At 40.3% G+C, this 19331-nt stretch overlaps 1 protein-coding gene and 1 long non-coding RNA gene across 5 annotated transcripts; both read right to left on the bottom strand.

The window, feature by feature from the left end:
- Positions 1 to 280: 280 nt before the first annotated feature.
- LOC146524768 (neuronal acetylcholine receptor subunit beta-2-like) lies at positions 281 to 18919 on the bottom strand. Of its 4 annotated transcripts, none has more exons than XM_085180348.1 (7): positions 18468 to 18919; positions 18217 to 18351; positions 10524 to 10669; positions 10318 to 10362; positions 8551 to 8660; positions 2565 to 3555; positions 281 to 2384 (listed from the first exon to the last, which is right to left on the bottom strand). In XM_085180348.1, the coding sequence occupies exons 2-7, from the start codon at positions 18266 to 18268 to the stop codon at positions 2220 to 2222; spliced, it is 1509 nt and encodes a 502-aa protein (XP_085036474.1). In that variant the 5' UTR covers positions 18269 to 18351; positions 18468 to 18919; the 3' UTR covers positions 281 to 2219. The 4 variants fall into 4 exon arrangements, with proteins under 4 accessions (XP_085036474.1, XP_085036484.1, XP_085036492.1 ...); XM_085180358.1 differs by having other exon boundaries at positions 18217 to 18340; XM_085180366.1 differs by having other exon boundaries at positions 18217 to 18340; positions 18524 to 18919.
- On the bottom strand, positions 5101 to 6662 carry LOC146524769 (uncharacterized). The gene is made up of 2 exons (XR_014877218.1): positions 6174 to 6662; positions 5101 to 6134 (listed from the first exon to the last, which is right to left on the bottom strand). It is a non-coding gene; the product is annotated as an uncharacterized LOC146524769 (long non-coding RNA).
- Positions 18920 to 19331: the final 412 nt, after the last annotated feature.

Below are 19331 nucleotides of genomic sequence, written 5' to 3'. Positions count from 1 at the left end.
CTGTTTTGTGTCGGCTGTATATTGGTATTAGCAAAAGGACACAAGGGGAATGAGCATCTTCTGGGTGTCTTCACAAAGCAGATTCATCTTTTGCTTGCATGAGCGGTGTAAAGTCCTCATCTGGAAAATCAGCCGGTTTGTAAGATTTTCTTTCTCTTTGGGCTCTGTCACTCTTCAAGTTAACAAAATCAGCATCTGTACTGGTTTGTGCGCATGCCAGTCCCAGTTACGTCCTGACACAGCCACTAGAATTATTTCTTGATTTGGACGCAGCGACACAGATTAGAAATAAATTGGGTGGAAAATAAGTCCTGAGTTGTTGTTTGTGTAACCTTTACGAACAATGATAGTTCAGTCTCGTTTCCTGTAAAGATGTGAGTTTTCAAATATGCTACATTTCAGTCCTTTAAGAAAGATATTGACCCCTAAGTGATCAGATCAGGCTTAATATTTTATATTTAAACAGCATTTTGGTTAATTGTAACTTGGCTCTTGTTCTTTTCTAGTTTTCTTGTGAGAATGATACAAGAAAGGTATTAAGTATAATCCATTTTAAAAAAATTATGGGACACTGTGTAAAATGTTAACATAAATAGAACAAAAAATCATTTAAAATCTTTGTTTAACTAAAAATACTACACAGTAGAAGCTAAAAATATGTGTTAAAAAGATTTATTTTTAACGTGGTACTAATAGCATGTTTCAGAGTTGCTTATTTTCTATTTTCTTTTATATTCTATCTAATATACATTACTATAAAAAGTACCCCGCCCCTTCCTGGTTTCTTAGTTTTCTGCATTTTGTAAAACTTTCATGTTTCAAAACATAAAACAAATTTTAATATTAGACAAAGATAAATCAAGTTATTCAGTGATGATTTTATTTATTAAGGGAAAAAAGTCTATCCAAACCCACGTGGCCTTGTGTGAAAAAGTAATTTCCCCCTAAACCTAAGAACTGGTTCTGCCACCCTTGGCAGCAAGAACTGCAATCAAGTATTTGCAGTAATTCGCATCGAGTCTTTGTCATCGCTGTGGTAGAATTTTGCTCCACTCTTCTTTGCAGAGTTGTTGTAATTCACCCATGTTTGAGGGGGGGTTTGGTCATGAACAGTCTTTTAAGGTCATGCCAAGGCATCTCAACAGGATTGAAGTCTGGACTTTGACTAGGCCACTCCAAAATCTTCATCTTTGTTTTTTAAGCCATTCACAGGTTGACTTGATGGTGTATTTTTTTATCCTGCTGTATAACCTGAGTGTGCTGGAGCAAAACTGATGGCCAGAAATTCTCTTTCAGGATTTTCTGGTAGGCCTAAGTCTTCATCAATTACAGCAAGTTGTTCAGGTCCTGAGGCAGCAAAGCAGCCCCAGACCATCACACTACCACCTGCTTTAACTGCAGGCATGATGTTCTGCTGTGTTAGCTTTACGCCCAATGTAAGTTTGGATTTTCTATTTATTCAGGTTATTTCATATTAAAATCTTTTTAAAGCTCTGAAATATTTAAGTGTGAGAAATGTGCAAAAAAAAGAAAAAAGAAAGAAAGAAATCAGGAAGGGGGGAAGCAGTTTTCCCAGCATTGTTTTGCAGTGCAGTTCTTTTTGTTTCATAATGCTCCAAACTGTTGTGGTCTGTCCAGCACTCACATTCTTAAAGCAAAGTGATGCTGCAGGTAAAGGTATAAAGGCTGTTGCCTTGTCTTACTGAATGGTATGCTGCCTGGTGGTTCACGCACGAGCCATTGCACTGCTACAGCCATGGCTGTCTGCAGGCATTTGTTTATAGGGATTAGTGAAAGTGTGGCTGATACAAGAGGCTACACCCAGACTTGTGCTGGCTCTCCGAAATGAGAATACAAGCACATTTTGCATAGCATCCCAACCTTTTAGATAAAGGTATTGAAGTAAATATTGTAACAGATAAAAAACACAAAAAAACCCACCTTGGGTTATGTTTTTTTCTTAATTTTTTTCTGTTATAAAGCTTGGGTTGGCAGATCCTCTGAAATAAAACAATCACAGCCCCTGTGTGAATGGCAGATGAGTTGATTATAGGACTGCGAGGGTATGTGTAAGATTCAAAAGGTAGAGCAGGGATGGGGAGGAGGAAATGGAAAGGCTAAAATGCGTCCTTTCCCAGTCAGAGTGAGGTGAGAGGCAGACATATGACTTTATGTGTTAAAATCTGCTTCGGGAAATAAAAAGTCACTTCTGAGTCACATCAAGTTTCAGATTTATGATCCACGTCCTCAACAATGGGGGTGTTATAACTCTGAAAAAGAGGTTGCATGAAGAGCCCCATCGTCCCAACTACACACACAAACACAAAGATCCACAGGAAAAGACGGTCAATAACCATCGCCACGTATTTCCAGTCTTCAATGATCTGCAGAGACATAAAGACGTTGGATATTAACCACTTGTGTTCATGAGTCTGAACTAAAGTGAACTGAGATTCAGGTAACAAGTGATTATGATTAAACCTTACAAAAGAAAGAAGTATTCTTTTATATATATAAGCATATAAATCATGATATAGATCCGATTACTTCTTCAAAACACCTACCCCTTCATCATCATCTTCACTCTTCATCTTCTCCGCAATATAACGTACTCCATCCACTGCATCCTCCACGTCAATGTTGCTCTTGAGCGTCATCCTCTTCCTGAACTCTGTGTTCTCTGAGCAGTCACTGACCCTCCAGCCATAGCGCTTGGCTGACTCCTCATTGACAAAGAAGGATGAGGAGGAATCAGCCATTCCCACAGAGCTTCCACCTCCAACTTCTGTTCCACACTGCTTCCGGTCAGAGTACTTCTGCTTCTGGTGTTTTTTCCGGAACCGTTCACGGATGTTGGAACTTCCTGGTCTCCGCATGAAGAGGAAAGAGGGGAGCCGGTACAGAAAGACACGCTTGACCCAAGGAGGCATGGTGTGCGTACTGGGTGACCGATGGTGCACATTGAGCACGCAAACGCTGGTGACAATAGAGAAGGTGACCAGCACCATTGTAAACATTAGGTACTTCCCAATCAGAGGCACTGCTAGAGACGTAGGTGGCACAATCTTTGAGATAAGGAGTAAAAACACAGTAAGGGCCAGGAGGACTGAGATACAAAGAGTCATCTTCTCACCACAGTCTGATGGGAGGTAGAAGACAAGAATAGCCAGCGACGTGATCAGGATGCAGGGAATGATCAGGTTGATGGTGTAGAAGAGAGGTTTTCTCTTGATAATAAAATCATAAGTAATATCCAGGTATCTGATATCATTAGGGTCTTCATTCTTGCGTCCAGGCAGTGAAACAATATCCCACTCGCCACTGGGCTTGAAGTCATCGCGTGAGGCGTAATCACTGAGGAGGATGAGATCGATCTCCGTGTGGTCGTAGGTCCAAGAGCGAAACTTGAGAGTGCAGTTCTGCTGGTCAAAGGGAAAATCACGGACTTCGATTTTACAGGCCGACTTGTAGATCGCTGGTGGGAGCCAGGCCACTTCACCATTATTGGAGACCAGAGCGTTGGAGTAGAAGGAGACTTCATATGTCCCATCAGCACTGAGGAAAAGGCAGGAGATGAGATAAAGTCAGTAAAGTCAAGCACTCACAAAAAGATTGCCCATATCACATCATTTAAACCAGTGCTTCTTTGTATTTGAAGGAGCCAGCTGAGGCGCTTCAAGCATACTCACAAAGATACGCCAACTGAAACAAGACAACACTCAAGGACACTTGAGTGTTTTAATGCAAATCATTTTTGCTTAACTTTACAGCTAACTTGATTTCCTTAGACAGACAAAACTGTGAAGAAAAACGGAAAATAATTCCTAAAATAAAGTCTCTGCTGTTTGCCCCTTTTCACCCAGAATAATGTGCTTTCTGTGGACATCATTCGGACACAGAGCTAGATTGGAAAGCTGACACAGTTTGAGTTGATAGAGCGTGCTCTGCTCTTTCAGTGAAGAAAAATAATCCTCTTGTGTGAGTTTGTACTTCTTAACAAACACACCTATGTACAGTATGTTCATTTTCTTATTTCCAAAATGCTTTCAGACAGTGATGTGGTTATGGTGGTATGAGTTGCTGAAGCCACATTCAAACAAAGTCAAGTCAACAATAAGAGTTAATTACTGTGTAAATAAAATAATTGCTCCTATAATGATTGATAATCTGGTATCTGATCATTCTTCAATATCACTGATATACCCAACTCTGCCTTTTTACAACATTTGGCTGTTTCAGTCTGATAATGGCTATTGTCAGATTTTAATTAACATTGTGCTTTGTTATACAGCTGCACACTTTTAGCTTCAGTTGATAAGAAACACTGTGCTGTCGGACACTCGTCAATATCCCATCACATTTATTAAAATAGCCTTTTAATAGCCTTTTGTTCTCTGACTAAAGTCAAGAAATCCTGTTACAGACTTTTAGCACAAGACTAAAGTTTTTAAGTTAATTCATTCACCGAATGCTGAGTAAAAGATTGCCTGACTGCTACCACGAGGCTGCAGAGGTGACGCATGCAACAGTTTGAAGTCCAAAGGATGCATTTAGCATCTCAAGGGAAGAGCTTGGCCTGGGACACATGCTGGCATCAAGGCAACACCTGTCCCTCACAACTCAAATCTGCTGAGACTGACTTTTTTCTTCATCTCATCAGGGCTGCAGGGGATGCATTATAAATAAGTGGCCTATCAATTATAAAGTGGGTCAGGAATACAACCATCCCACTTGCCTCTAATGCTTTGGGGCTGCTGTGTATATCCAGACTAATAAAAAATGCAGAGGCCCCACCTGCTTACTGTGACCTCAGGTCTCCCAAAGTTAGACCTCAACCTGAAGTTACCAAACAGCGATAGATAGATGACCTCTCACTGGTCTCTTAAGCTATTATGCTCTTCAGGTTGTCCTTCAGCTGATGAGCAATCTCCATTCATAAAATTTGAATGCCTGCAAGCACAAGGTCAAAACACAAGAACAGTTCAAACAACTGTAAGACTCTGTCAGACTCAAGCTTAGTGGTTACAGTAGCTGAGAGAACAATCACGCGTGTTTTCTGAGGTTTCATTTCAAACTCAAGTTTCCCTTTTTATCCTGCGCACTTTGGGAACTTTTCTCCATGTTGGCCTAAAAGCCGAAGTTCAATCACAAAACACCATGAGCCGATGAAAATCATGACTCAGAGTTCAAGAACAGTTGTTGGAGATTTTGTCATGACACAAGAGGTTGTTTTCATGTAAATTATTACATAAGTTAAGGGGAAACTTGGATAAATCTGGGAAGAGAATAAAAAACAGCTGCTCGTCCTTCATTAGCAACACTGGGATGCCCTAAAACAAGGTTTCCAAACCCTAAATGCTCAGTAGATAACTCAGTACCTTGCAGCTTCAGAGGTGCGTTTTAGAGCGTGTGTGGTGTGGTTTCTTAAAAAGATGCTCTTGCTCTTAGATAACTTTTTTAACTGCAATGTTAACTGCAAGTTATTGCATACACATGTAATAATTCACTACTTTTATTCAGTGTAGAAGTGAATTAATGCATGTACACTGTACACTGTTGGCTTTATTCACTGTAGAAAGATAAATGCATGTACACTGCTGGTTATTGATGCTCCTTTAGTATAGTGACATAGACTATGATTCATTTTTAACTTTTCACTTTTAAGCTGGAGTGTGGGTATGTTAAGTGCAAGACAATGACAAATGAGTTCACGCAGTGCTGATTAATCAGAGTCAAGGAAATCTCTTGTAGTTGCTCTTACACTAATCAGGCATAACATTATGAGCACTGACAGGCAACATGAGTATCACTGACTGTCTCTTCATCACAGCACTTGTTAGTAGGTGGGATAGATTAGCGAGCAACATTTTATCCTCAAAGGTGATGAGGTACGAGGAGGAAAAATGGGCAAGTGTATGGATTTGAGCGAGTTTGATGTAGGTGACTGGGTCAAAGTATCTCCAAAGTGCCAGGTCTTGTGGGTTGTTCCCTGTTTGCTGCGGTCAATATCTATCAAAAGTGGTCTGATATCCATGATGAAGCAGAGACAAGGTAACAGCAGCTGAGGGTCACTGATGCACATGGACAGCTAAGGCTGGCCTGTGTGGTCCAATCCAACAGACGAGGTGCTGTAGCTCAAATTGTCAAAAAGAAAAGTTCATGCTGGTTCTGACAGAAAATTGTCAGAAACACAATTTGATTGCTGTTTGTTGCGCATGTATCTTCACAGCCACAGACTAGTCAGGGTGTCCATGCTGAAAGTGACAACAATGGACACGTGAGCATCAGAACTAGACCATAGAGCAATGGAAGAAGGTGGCCTGGTCTTTCGTTTACATCCCGTGGATGGCCGGGTGCATGCAATGCTTTGGGCAATGTTCAGCTGGGAAACGTTGGGTCCTGCCATCCATGTGCATATTTGACACATACCACCTAGCTAAGCATTGTTGTAGACCATGTACACCCTTTCATGGAAATGCTTTTCCCTGATGTCTCTGGCCTCTTTCAGCAGCATAATGTGCCCTGCCTCAAAGCAAAAATGGTTCATAAATGAGCTTGAGGTGTTGACTTGGTCTAAATTGTCTAAGGAGCTTGGAAAGAAAAGCGTCTGGACTTGAATTTCAAGCAACTTAAAGAAGTCCAGACGCTTTTCTTTTGGTGGTTGTTGATCAGTGGTTGTTGATCATTGGTCATGAGAATTTGCATATTAACAATCAAGGAACTGACCTACCAGCCCATTGTGCAAATGTACTATTTGTAAGGTTGGGGAAACCTGCAGTCGCCAGAGACAGAAGAAGTCACTTGATTGACTGACGAAACCTTTCTCCCACTGAAAACGCTACGTCCAGAAGAACAGAATCAACCTTTTGGGATTTACTTACCTGGATGACTGAGCATGCATCAAGACACTGCAGAAATTAGTTTATTAAATCCTGTGGCGGGAAAGCGGAGAACGCATACAAAAAGATTTCTGATGCTGCAAACAAAAAAGAAATTCATCTTTCAAATGAAACATTATGGTCTAATGAATAAAACCATTAACAGGAAACAAAGCAGATTACCACTACTGTGGTTTTTCCTCATTGTAAGCCCACACCAACCGTGGGCTCAGTGTAATTATTCCTGCAGCCTAAAGAGGCAGACACAGCTTTCACACTCATATTAACTTTCTGCAACAACTGTTCTTAAATTCAGAAATAAAATTACTTTTACTATTCAAAGAATTATATTCTCAAATTATTTCTCCTATGGGCAGGTGGAAAAAACAGTACCTATTTATGCATGCTTGTGCAAAACTGCTTGACTTTGCTTGACTGTGTCAAGCAAACAACATATCAGGAATTAACCTAAAGTGCAGGTTTCTGGAATGTGGCCCAGAGAGAAGCTGTACAGGCACAGGGAAAACAGCAAACTTAACACAGAAAAGCCAGATGAAAAAAACCTCTGATCACCACACAAAACAAAATTCAGCAAAAACTCAAACTGCATTTGGCTATGATGCTTTTGTTCTGTGGTACAACAAAGGAAGGACTTTCACATTGAATACATTTTAAACGTGGAAAATCAACAGTTAATGTTTTTCAAGAAACTAACAGATGGAGATGAGACCCATCTGCTGACCTATATGGGTGACAGACGACGTGACGTTCACAGGCCTTTGCGTCTGTCAGCCGACTCTCCAGTGAATAAGAGCAGTGCAGCTTATTTCTCCAGGTTCCTCTGTTTTTTACAGTGCAGAAGTACTGATGTATTGATTTTTCCCTGCAGCCATTTTCCAAAGTTACAAGATAAATTCCAGATGTGCCAAGATATTCTCACCTCATCATTTTGTATACCTGTGCTCGCAGTACATAACAATCAATAATGTACAAGGATATCCTGCTCTCCAATGTAACTAAGTTGGAAAGTCTGGATTTCTGTGTTTCTGTCAACACAGCAGTTGCAGAATCGCGCGGGAATAAATCTGAAGCTTTTCTTTCCAATCATAAACAAACTGCAAATGTTTACAGGAAGTCTAAAAAACCTGAAAGGTAAACATTTAGTGTATAGTGAAGCAGTCTCTACTGCGTACTGCAAGGTTAACCTCAAATGGAGAAGTGAATATTGATTAAAAAATAATATTATTCAAGTGCACCAAAACTGGTGACCTTATGGATTAACACTTAAGAGATAAAAACAAATTGTTTTACTCTGTCTACAACAGGCCTGATTCTGCCATTCTAATTCATAATCTCCTTGTGTGAATGATTCATACGCTCTCTAACATTCAAACAGTCTTCATTATTATCACACTGTCTGCAGACGCTCCATACAATGCCATTAAAAAATTGGTGGTTCATTATTCACTATTTATTAACCTAAAAGAAGTGACAAGTGGGCTAAAAATGAGATAGAGGATAGACTGAGTAAGAGGATAGAATTGGAAAGCTTTTAGGGAAATGGGGCTTTTGTAAATATTAAAGTGAAGTTACTCAAGCTTTCTGTCAGTTCCTACTTTCATCACTTAGTTTTACACACACATTTATTGCGTCTGTCACAAAGAGGACGTACTTGTTGTAAAGGACAATGTCAGGCAACCAGATGTGTTGTGACGGGAGTCGGATTTTCTTGATTCCCTCGTACTCTTCAGGATCCCACATTAATCTGTAGTCATTCCAACCCTGGTGTAGAAAGGCACGTAAGGGCATGCATGAACATACAAGTAAACAATTAAAATCAAGAGCCACATAGAGTTATGGTCACAAGTTTACAAATATTTATTATGGGCTTGAATGTTGTGGTAATTTGAGGCTTTTTTTGGGTAGTCATCAACAAGCTTCTGGCATAATTCTGGCCACTATTTCTGTCAGAACTGATAAAGTGGATGGAATTTGTTTGGTTTCCTGGCACGACTCCACTTTCAAGAGTAGTCCCCAGAGTTTCAGTACCTTAAAGGTAGACTGCTATATCCACTCCAAAACCAGCTGTGATGTGTGTTTGGGATTGTTTTCTTGTTAGAACAAAGAGTTGTCTCCAAGTTTCAACCATCTAGCTGCTGATTTGAGGCAACGCTGAAGAATTCGGAGGTAGTCCTTCTTTATTATTGCATCCAGTTTGTGCAACAGTACCACTGGCAGCAAAACTGTCCCAGAGCATAATGCTACCACCACCATACTTGACAGCTGGTATATTGTTCTTAGGTATTAAAGCCTCACCTTTATTCCTCCAAACATAGTTCTTGTCAATGTGGCCAAAAAGCTCAATCTTTGTCTCATCTAACCATAGAATATTTCTCTAGAAGACATTTGGCCTGTCCTTGTGGGCAGCTGCAAATTTCTGTTGAATGTGAAAGTGTTCATTTTGGAGCCGAGGTTTCTTTGTTGATTATAATTTCAGTCCATGGTAACTTCAGTGTGAACAGTGATGCTGGTGTTCCAGCAACTTCCAGTTCATGGCAGGTTCGATCCTTTGTGATTCCTAGCTTGTTCCTAAACATGCTAACTAATTTCCTCTCATCTTAGGGTGACTGTGTGGATTAGAGGAAATCCCAAAAAAAAGTCATACTTGTGCACCCAATTCTTGTTTTTTCTTAATCATTAAAGATGTATGTGACACTCTAGAAAACAGTTCAGTGAAGTCATTAAAAGCCCAAAATTACCATGGTATTCATGCCCATGATTTCTGACAAAAAGAGACATCTATCATTAACTACATGAATACATACAAATGCATTTAAAGAACATGTCACGGTCCGCGGGGCAGACCATGTGTGAGTGAGTGAGTGAGGGCCCAGGCATGGACACAGGCAAGGAGACAAAACTGAACTTTAAACGAAACCCAAGCCTTTATTGTGGTTTATAGAAAGGCAAACCAAACAGCAGGGACAGTGGTTAACCTAAACTAAAACCTAAATTGGAGAAACTAAGAACAACGAAAACTATGACTACGACGACTGTGACAACTATGAACAAGACCTGTGTTGGAACGTGAAGGAACTATGAAATATATACTAGAACAAGCAACATGAACATGAACATGACCATGACCTGCACAGTCTTGAAAAAACACTGGACGTGACCTGAGGGAAGAAACACAGACGGGGGGACAGCAACCATGGAACACAGAAACCGAAACCAAAAGACCAGTAAAGATAAAAAAATGACTAAATCAAAGTTCAACAATGATACAAAAACTGAACTGACCCAGGACCATGACAGTACATTTATAATTGTAGTGGTTCATGCACTGATATTAGACCCTAATGGTCAAATTTTTCAATTGGTCTGATCCTCGGAAACAAACAAACAAAAAATAATGAGAAGGTGCTTTGACACTAACCTGGGTGAGCCAACAGTTGGTGGTCATGATCTGCTCTCTCTCATTCTGAAACACAGACATGGGAAAATTCTTTAAGCAGTGGCTCCACTGACTCGTCTTATTAACAACAACCAGGTTAATGTGTTCCCCAGTCATTTGACATTAGTAGGGTATGCCTCTTTGCTCACAGCATGTGAGGTTCTGGGTTTGTTTGTGTGTTTTCTTACCACATTGATCAGCTGGGCTAGAGACACCTGGATGTAAATGGTGACCTGCTGACTGGTGTTGATAGCTGGCCTGATGAGTTTGTTGTAGCGCTCTGGTGACAACAGGTGATTCACCAACCGTTCCTCTACCTCCGCACACAGGATAGCTGCACACACAAATACGCACACAGGGGGAAAACAGTCAGAAGTACACTACAGAGGATATCACAACTCATTACAACCCATTATAACCTCCTATCAAAGGCATGTTAGAAAAGTGCTAAGCACTGACTAATGACTGTGATATGACAAGCAAGTGTGAGCACAGTCTAATACAACACTGGTTCCACTCTGTAAATGAAAAGCAAACAGTAACTGGACTGGTTCTTATTGAGTATTTTTCTACCTTTAATCTGAACTCTATACAACATCGTTCCACATCTGTTCTTTCTGTTTAATATTCACTCCAATGAAGCTTTAGAATCAACTTGGGGTTCAGTAACTTGCCCAAAGATACTTTGGCATGCAGACTGGCACAGCTAGGGATCAAACCACCAACCTTCCAACTAGCAGACCACCTCCTCCACCTCCTGAGCCACAGCCACATCAAAAAAAAAAAACCCCACAGCTGGCTTATTTTAGCCGATCCCTCCTTAAGTTTGTCTCGTTGTGCATCTCTGGACTGTTTCCAGAACTATTGTGTACAGTCTTCATCTGTTTTCTTAAAATAAATTAGCTCCAATTTTATAAAGTAAAAAATAAATTGCATTACTAAGAATGAACATATTCCATATTTCTTCCTCATACGTAATGGTAGCTACTTCAGTTTATTCTGTTTCACGGAGCTAAATGTCCTCTGGCTATCATACAGTCAGAATGTCAAGAATAAGCCAGACTTATTCGTAATTTCATCATCTCAGTCGAGTGCTTGTTGTGATGATGCAGCCAGATCAAGCTTACAGTAAGCACATCTTTACTACCGTGCAGCTTAAGTTATTGGGTACAGTGAACTGGGGCCTCATGTAGACCTTGAATTTAACACAACCTTGAGCTAAAATTTACAGCAGAATAAGCCGTTGTTTGGTTGACCATCCATTAACTTTACTTTGAGTCTCCTGCAGTAAATACCTTCTTGTTTGCAGCCCTGCATTTTGGCTGGGTGACTATAAAATATATCTGTATGCAATTAAAGCATTTTAATGACCACTAACACACTCCCGATTCACATTTTATTTCAGTGGGACTTGAATGAGAAAACACAGATGCCCAAAGCTCTAGCTGGTGAAGCGATGTTTAAATCTTGTGTTGTCAGGTTTCGGCTGCCCGCTGCATGCTCTCATGCGCTCGTGTGTATGTGTCATGAGTGGGAGTGTTACTGTCTCACAAACAGATCACATGTAATTGTATTCAGTCACAATTCAATACACAAACACAAAAACATAAACAAGTTTTGCACCTGCTCAAAGCACCTCATGCCCAGACATTTCATCATATAAACTACTGATTGTATATTCAATTTTAAGAGGAATAAATATTAGTGTTTTTTAAGGAATAAATACTAAATAAAGAAAATATTATGGATGATTTATCGCATATCTGTTCTGTTTTATGTTTAACTGCAATTTAAGAAGCCATTGTCTTTTGTGCTGCCACACAAACAAGTCTTGTCACATAAATTTCCATTTAAAAGCTTTCTATGCTGTCCTGTTTTGTCCTGAACGTGTTGCTTCCTGGTATGATTTGCCTTGTGTGTTTTTATGTTATTTGAGGTCTGGGAGGCTTTTGTGGCAGCATTTTTTTTTTCTGTGTGTGCCTCATAAATAAACTTGACATGACTGTTGGCTATGCGTTTTTTTGCTTACAAGACAGTGTATACAGGAGAATGACGAGCAGGGGAAAAAGAAAAAAGAAGTGAATTGTATTAATGCTTTGCAAATCTCAGCCCAAAGCAACATAAACTACCAGCTTCAAAAAAACATGTTACATAGTACATGTTGAATCTTAACCTTTATCCTAAAAGTACAAACAAAACACCAGAGAACCAGAAAAGTAAATAACGGGGTTTGTGTCAGTGTCTTAATGAAGAGTAACGCTGTCAGTCCTGCAGTGGTGTCTGTTTAGATGAGTCATCTTTGTCTTTGCCAGACACAAAGCAGGTAAACTGTGATCTGCCTTTGCCTGGCCAAAGCAAGTAACACTGAAGTTGCAAAGAAGTAGGTCAAAATATCATAGCAGTGCTACCCCTCAGCCTCCTATTAGTTGCACCTGTGGTTAAAGTTTGAAAATCCTAGGTAATTTTCACCAAAACTGACCTCTGAACCAAGATTTTTATTAGATGTGCCTTGTTCTCTATGACATACCCCATCAGCCTTTTACTGCTGAGGGGCAAAAACAAATTGCTGTTTGAAACACAGTATATTTAAACAACTTTAGCACTGAAATCTATTTTCTAACCATATTCTACCCCATAATGGCATTGTATGTCAACTTGTGCATCGACTTAGAAGAACACACCTGTTCAGGCACTTCACTTGTATAGCTTTGCGGCCATGCTCTCAACTGTCTCGTCAAGATATACTCAAGAAACCAATATGTTTTGAAACATGTCAGAATCAGTCTGAAAATAAGAGGATCTGAGCTTTAAAGGCAGGTGACAGAAGAAGAGGTATATGCTACACTTGGTCACTTTACATTAACCTTCAGACAGGAGACAGGAGAAGTGTCCGGAGTCTGAGCAACTATGACAAGAAACCCCGAAGGTAAACCTCCTCAGAGACAAAAAGCTGCGTCTGTCAGGATTAGACGGAGAGGAGACTCGTGCCAGGAGAAGAGGACAATAGAGACACGACAACATACAATGGAAACATCAGAGCGTGAGGCAAAACAATTCCCAGATTAGTATAATCATCAGATAAAATTAAATAGGATCATGCTATATTATGGTGATGAGTAATATGAGTTTCATTTTTAAAGGGATTTAAAGGGATTAAAGCCTGACAACAATTCACTGTTTACATGCAATAAACAGCCGTGTGGGGCCAGCTTCTACTTCTAATTCAAATCAACTGGTTATCAGATTTTGGTGGCCTTCAGCTCTTCTGATTTCAGAGTTTGAAGGTATCACGTACCAGAAAATCAGTCTTGGATTCTTATGTTGAGACTGAGTTTTTGATTCCTGTTAATTTTATTGTTATTTTTATGTTAAAATTTTAGTCCTGTGTCTTCTGCTGTTTTTAGTGTCTGGTTATTCCAGTGTTGAGTGTTTTGGTTCAGATCTTGTTTTTTATTGGTTGTAGTAGTTTTAAATCCCTTAGTATTTCCTGTCTCTTGTCCACTCTCTCATGTCTTTCCATTAGCACCTACACACAGGGGTTTGTTATTCATGTCTGTGTTTAGTATTTTGTCTTTTGGTTACTTCCTGTTAGTTTTTCGCTTTACTTCCTGTTTTTAACCTCCTTTGTGGTGATCAGCCCCACCATAAGAGGATAGTCTGACTGCTTTAAGCAGGCAAATAACACACAGCACATGACTTCAATGTACTCGAATGGCCTCCATGGATGTGGTGGAACAGGAGATTCCCATCGTAGATGTCCAGCTGGAAAATCTGCTGAATCCATGTGATGCTCTCGTGTCAAAATGGGCCAAAATCTGTGAGGAAAGTTTCCAGCACCTTGTTGAGTCTATGCCACAAATAATTACAGTAGTTATTAATGCAAAAAGAGTTACAGGAAGGTTTACCTAACAAAGTGACCAGTGAGTGTATAGTCCTGTCTTACTCTTGTTACAGTGTCTGTTTTTGCTGTCCTGCTTGGCTCCTGCATGTTTTCTTTGTTATGTTCTTTTGATTTTCATATTTATTCTTTTTTTATTCGCTCAGTACTTTTGATCAATGACTCAACCTCAAATGTCATATATGTGAGTCCTCAGTCTTATACTCTTTACAGATCCATTTTATTTTATTTTTGTTTCTATTAGTTAATTATCACATTTGCTTTGCATGTGATTCTATTTATAGGACGCAACAAATAAAACATGTTTAAAAACAGCTTATCCCAGCACAGAAATAAAGTTCCAGTGCAAAACAATTTTGTTGTCAGATGGGGCAATTCAAGTTAAGCACTGCCAATAAACCATTTCCCACAACTGTTTTAAGATTATAAAGACACAGTATTTTTTTAGAGAAGTCTTTCAGTCTGCAGCTCTCACAATTACTTTGAAATATAACATTTTATTGCTATCGTGACTAAAATCATTCTCATCGCCTTCGCTATTTGCTCTAAGTGTTTCAATCTTTCTGAAGCAGAGAACAATCAGTAAAAAAGTCATTTGGAGCAGGAGCATTAGACAAAATTCAAACACATCTATACACTATACAAAAAGAGCACTGTAGTAGAACAAAGTGAAGTAACTAAACAGATGTGGTTTCTCATTTGAATGCACAGTTTTGTAGCTGTTTGACCCTGACGCGTTACGCCTTCTCTGGTGACTTCAGCTTGTGGCTGTTCCATGGCTGCACTCTGATTTCAGCCTGAGAGAAACAAGAAACGTCGCATTGCCTTAAAAATGTAAAGAGGCAGTATAAAAATAAATCCAGCACAAAGCATGAACAAACTGGGAAAGACAATTTGCTTCATGTGTCTGAAAATGATGAAGAGATGCAATATAGATGGTGGGTTCGACGGTAATGGCTAAAATGGTAGATGATGCTAAAATAAGATGCGGATACGGCTTAAGTAGAGATGGAGCGGGAGGGAGTCTACCAACAGGTCTCATCACACATGTATGCACACACACTCCTGTCTGCCTCACTGCACTCTCCACACCTCAATAATTCATTACCGCTAAAATAAAAATGCCATCATCTTACTTGCGCGGAGACGCAGACACAATCAGAGATTATTCTCCCAGTCTTTCTCGCTCGCATAAAATCAACACCGTTTCCATCACAACATGGAAATAATTATAAAACAAACAAAAACAAGCTTTCAGGCGTGCCGCTGAGTTTGAGTGATGCAGATGGACAGAGAGGTTGTGTCATCAGTCAAGAGTGCAGAGAGGAGAGGAAAAAACAATTCTACATCCTGTAGGTTTCTTTTCAGGTTAGTGAATTATTCAGCGTGTTACCATCTGCAGTGGCCTTTCAGAGGCCAAAACAATTTAGGCTTCAGCTGTCTTTGGTTTTACTCAGGATGCTGTCCATATCAGTCATGTTATAAAATACAGGCCTGCGTGCATACACATCCACAGAGTCTCACATCCACGCATTTCATATTGTTCGTAGCAAATCTACTGCCTGAGAGATTTTTGTGTTTTTGGCGCCTCGTGGGATTTCTTTTACTTGTTTTGCCCCAAACTTTTCCTCATCCCAGACAGTCCTTCTGTCTGTGAGAATAAAACAAATTCTCTTATTACAATGATTTTCTTTTAATCTGTCACAGTCTCTCCCTCGTGTCTTCCTGTCCTGCTTTGCTCTTTTGTTCACAGCGTGACAGGAACATGTGCAGATTTAGGATATAAGAGAGACAGCAGATGCAGTAAAAGTGCCTTTCTTTTGCACTCAGCTCGCTCAGTGTCACCTCTAAGTGGAAGCATTGCTTAGGTGTGCACCACCTGGTGCCGCTTTCATTTTTTCTTTTTGCTTTGCAAAGCACTTCGATACATCTTTTCATCGGCGTGCATCTCTCCTTCAAAGCGCAGCATCCAAACAATCCTGCCAACGCAATGACTAATAGTTTACTATGAAGTGTTGACTCAGTGATGCTGGGCCCTGCTGGCGAGATATACATCTGCAGTTATGAGAAACCAGTTTTAAAGTCATGAGAAACTACAAGCACAAACTAGGAGCTGCACATTTCTGCCCACTCACGTATAATGCATCACACATGAGCTACAGAGAAGCAGAATCAGGGTATGGTGACGCTGATGGTTTCGTGCAATATGTTAAAGATCTTGCAAGCCTACAATGAGCAAAACATCTCATAGGGTAGCTGTAGCACACATTAGCACTGTGCATTTACTGCAAATGATCCTGAGAGCACAGAAGGCAGAGAAATGTGTGATGCAGCACTGAAAATATTAGATAAGTTGCAGTATAGGAAACAAACAAAGTGTGAAAATATAGAGTAAGGCAGAAAAGATGGTGTGCAGGAACAGAGACACAGAGTGAGAACGGTAGGGAAGCCAACACAATGGAGCAAATGCATCCCAGCAGAGTGGCTGACTGGATTTCGTCCTTTTAGAGTTGGAGCCATGAGAATGTTTGGTTGAAGTGACAGACTCATACAGTGAATCACCGGCAGACAGAGCACAGGTGACACTGAATAAGTTACAGAGCACAAGCAAGTCTGAAACCATGAACTTCACTTTTGTACTTTTTTAAATAATATGAATGCACTTAGCTAATGCTGCTTAATTTTTTAGCTGTTTTACTGAATACTCAAAAAAATTAAAGTGACTTTCTTTTTGAACTTACAACATATTGGCAACATATTGAGATTTTTATTAATACAGCAACTGATGAAATACACCAGGAGGTAGAGCAGGTCATCTACTAATTGCATGCTTGGTGTTTTGATCCCTGGTTTCCCCAGTCTGCATGTCAAGGTATCCTTGTATCCTTGTGCGTATGAGTTTGTGTGATTGTCAGATAGAAAAAAGTGTTTGTATGAATGTGTGACTGAGGCATGTTGTATAAAGCGCTTTGAGTGTTCAATCAGAGTAGAAAAGAATCAGCACATTTACCATATTCCCCCTTATGAATTCATATTATCTGCGCACAGCATACTTTTCTTCCAGTAACAACACGCCCTATTCATGGCAGGGGGGCAAATTAAACCCTCAATTACTGAATTTAATTCCACTGCAGTAGTTGTAACACTGTTTTTCTATCTCTCTGTCTATCTGAACTGGAGAAGCAAACACAACTGGGGTTTGCCTGGTAGAGCTGCACATTGATCCAATTTCAGCACCACTGACAGCTCAATAATAGATTCCTCCTGCCTGATTTAGGACCTCATAAGTTACTTTACTTGACTGTTGGTGGGGAGATCATCTGATAGGTGTGATGTAAGTTAAAGTAAGCAAACTCTCAATTTAAATGTCTGCTATTGTTATCAAAGTGTCTTTTTCACTTACTGGCAATGAAGGCATTTCATGTAGGTTAAAAGCAATAATTGTATCTGCACTTACAACCACGCAGTCAGCTGTTTCGCGAGTTCTCTTCAAAGCATGGTGCCAGATTTGTTATTTAAATTACAGGCTATGAAGTCTTGAACCAAACTAAAATGAGTGAATGAATGCTCCTTACTTAAATTTCACACCCTTGCCCTTAAAATGCAAATGTAATTAAAACTCCGTGGGGTTTCTGCCTAAAGGACAAGCGTGTTAGTTAATTGAAGCGTGCTGAAAAATCACGTGCTAAAGGGTTTGACGCATGGAAATGCCGCTACTTATCCCCACTGGCCTGCTTTCCCGAGACCACCTCTGTCTGCAAGGTAAAAGTGTGGCTTAACCATTTTTCCAAGAAATTAAACCCCTTAAGAAAGCACTTATCAGCAACTAAATCTATCACTTATCAGACCTGTTATATTAACTGGCGTGCATTTGTGTAAGAGAGGGTGTGCAATTTTGCAATGGCCAACCCAAGCCAGATTTTAAAGCCCAATAAAGTAAAGTCTCCCGTCCCGTTCCGAGAGGATTGGAAAGGATTACTCACTTGTCACGGTGAAAATCAGGAGAGCCAGGGCTGCTTTCACCGGGGCTGCCATCTCTTCCTCCCCTCCAGTGCGGCACACACACGAAAACTTGCAGATGAAGAGTATTTCCCGCGTTTTCCTCTTCTCTGCGCTCACTTTGCAGTAAGTAAAGTGTGAAACCGAGAAAAAAAAGAAAGACAATGAACAGGGTGGATTACAACGGTTTCATTGCGAGCGGTGAGTGAGGGTTGGGGGACATTGAGAAGAATACCGATTGCTGTTAGAACCGAGAGATAAAGAGGCTGGATGCTTTCTGCCAGAGCGCACCGACTGTACCGCTGGTCCTAGAGCTATGATTGCGCGCAGTGGAAACCGGCTGTAGAGATCAGAGCCCCCCTTACAAACAGCGCTTTCTTTGGGAAAGTGAGTTGAGGAGCTAGCGGGAATACGTCAATCCCGTTATCGCCAAAGCAGCCATTCTTAAGATAAAAGATTTAAGTACCCCGGTGACCGCATCGCCCTGCCCGCCCCAGTGCGCTCACTGACCGGGCGTCAGTTTCGCTTTGCACTTCCTTGATCGACTCAGTTTAACATGTGTGACAACAAACAGGAAGCGATAACGGTTAGAAACCCCCCAGGGAAGATATTAAACACCCCGAACCAACCTTATCTCCTCCAGTAGATGGAGAATTCAAAGTGGAATTTTACTTTGTAAAGTACTTTGTAAAATAAAGTAAATCTTTTAATTAATTAAATTATGATTAAATGTAGTTAATAACACCGAAGCAGGTTCTTGGCAGTAAAACAAAAGTCTTGTTGCCCCTGTTAGCATGTATATATAAAATCCTGGAAGGCTGCCACTTGCAGTAATACAAAATGAGCATATAGGATATTCAGCTGTCTTTCTCCCACTGGGCGGTCAAAGGTCAGGGCCCACTAAAAGATAACTCAATAAAGGTTATCATGGAGAGATTCAGAAACCACACAGCTCTTGTCCAAATCCACATTTGCTCTGAACACCAGTTTCACCAGTCAAATACAAAACAACCGGAACAACTTTCTCAGGTCCGACTCAGAGTTTCTGAGGGAGGCTGGAGCTTATCCCAGCTCTCAAAAGGTAAGATTGGGATTATAG

This window comes from Neolamprologus multifasciatus, chromosome 2 (genome assembly GCF_963576455.1).
Source record: "Neolamprologus multifasciatus chromosome 2, fNeoMul1.2, whole genome shotgun sequence".
In the NCBI taxonomy this organism is placed as follows: domain Eukaryota; kingdom Metazoa; phylum Chordata; class Actinopteri; order Cichliformes; family Cichlidae; genus Neolamprologus; species Neolamprologus multifasciatus.
The sequence above is the reverse complement of the archived record's forward strand: the minus strand, read 5'-3'. Positions and strand labels throughout refer to the sequence as shown.

What these genes read in the sequence shown, in the direction of transcription:
- LOC146524768 (XM_085180342.1), bottom strand. Translation starts at nt 18,268, where the DNA reads ATGGCAGCCCCGGTGAAAGCAGCCCTGGCTCTCCTGATTTTCACCGTG. An exon ending in GACATTGTCCTTTACAACAA is followed by an intron (nt 3,556 to 8,550) that starts GTACGTCCTCTT and finishes CCTTTTCCTCAG; the next exon opens with TGCTGATGGGACATATGAAG. An exon ending in GTGAAGATGATGATGAAGGG is followed by an intron (nt 2,385 to 2,564) that starts GTAGGTGTTTTG and finishes ATGTCTCTGCAG; the next exon opens with ATCATTGAAGACTGGAAATA.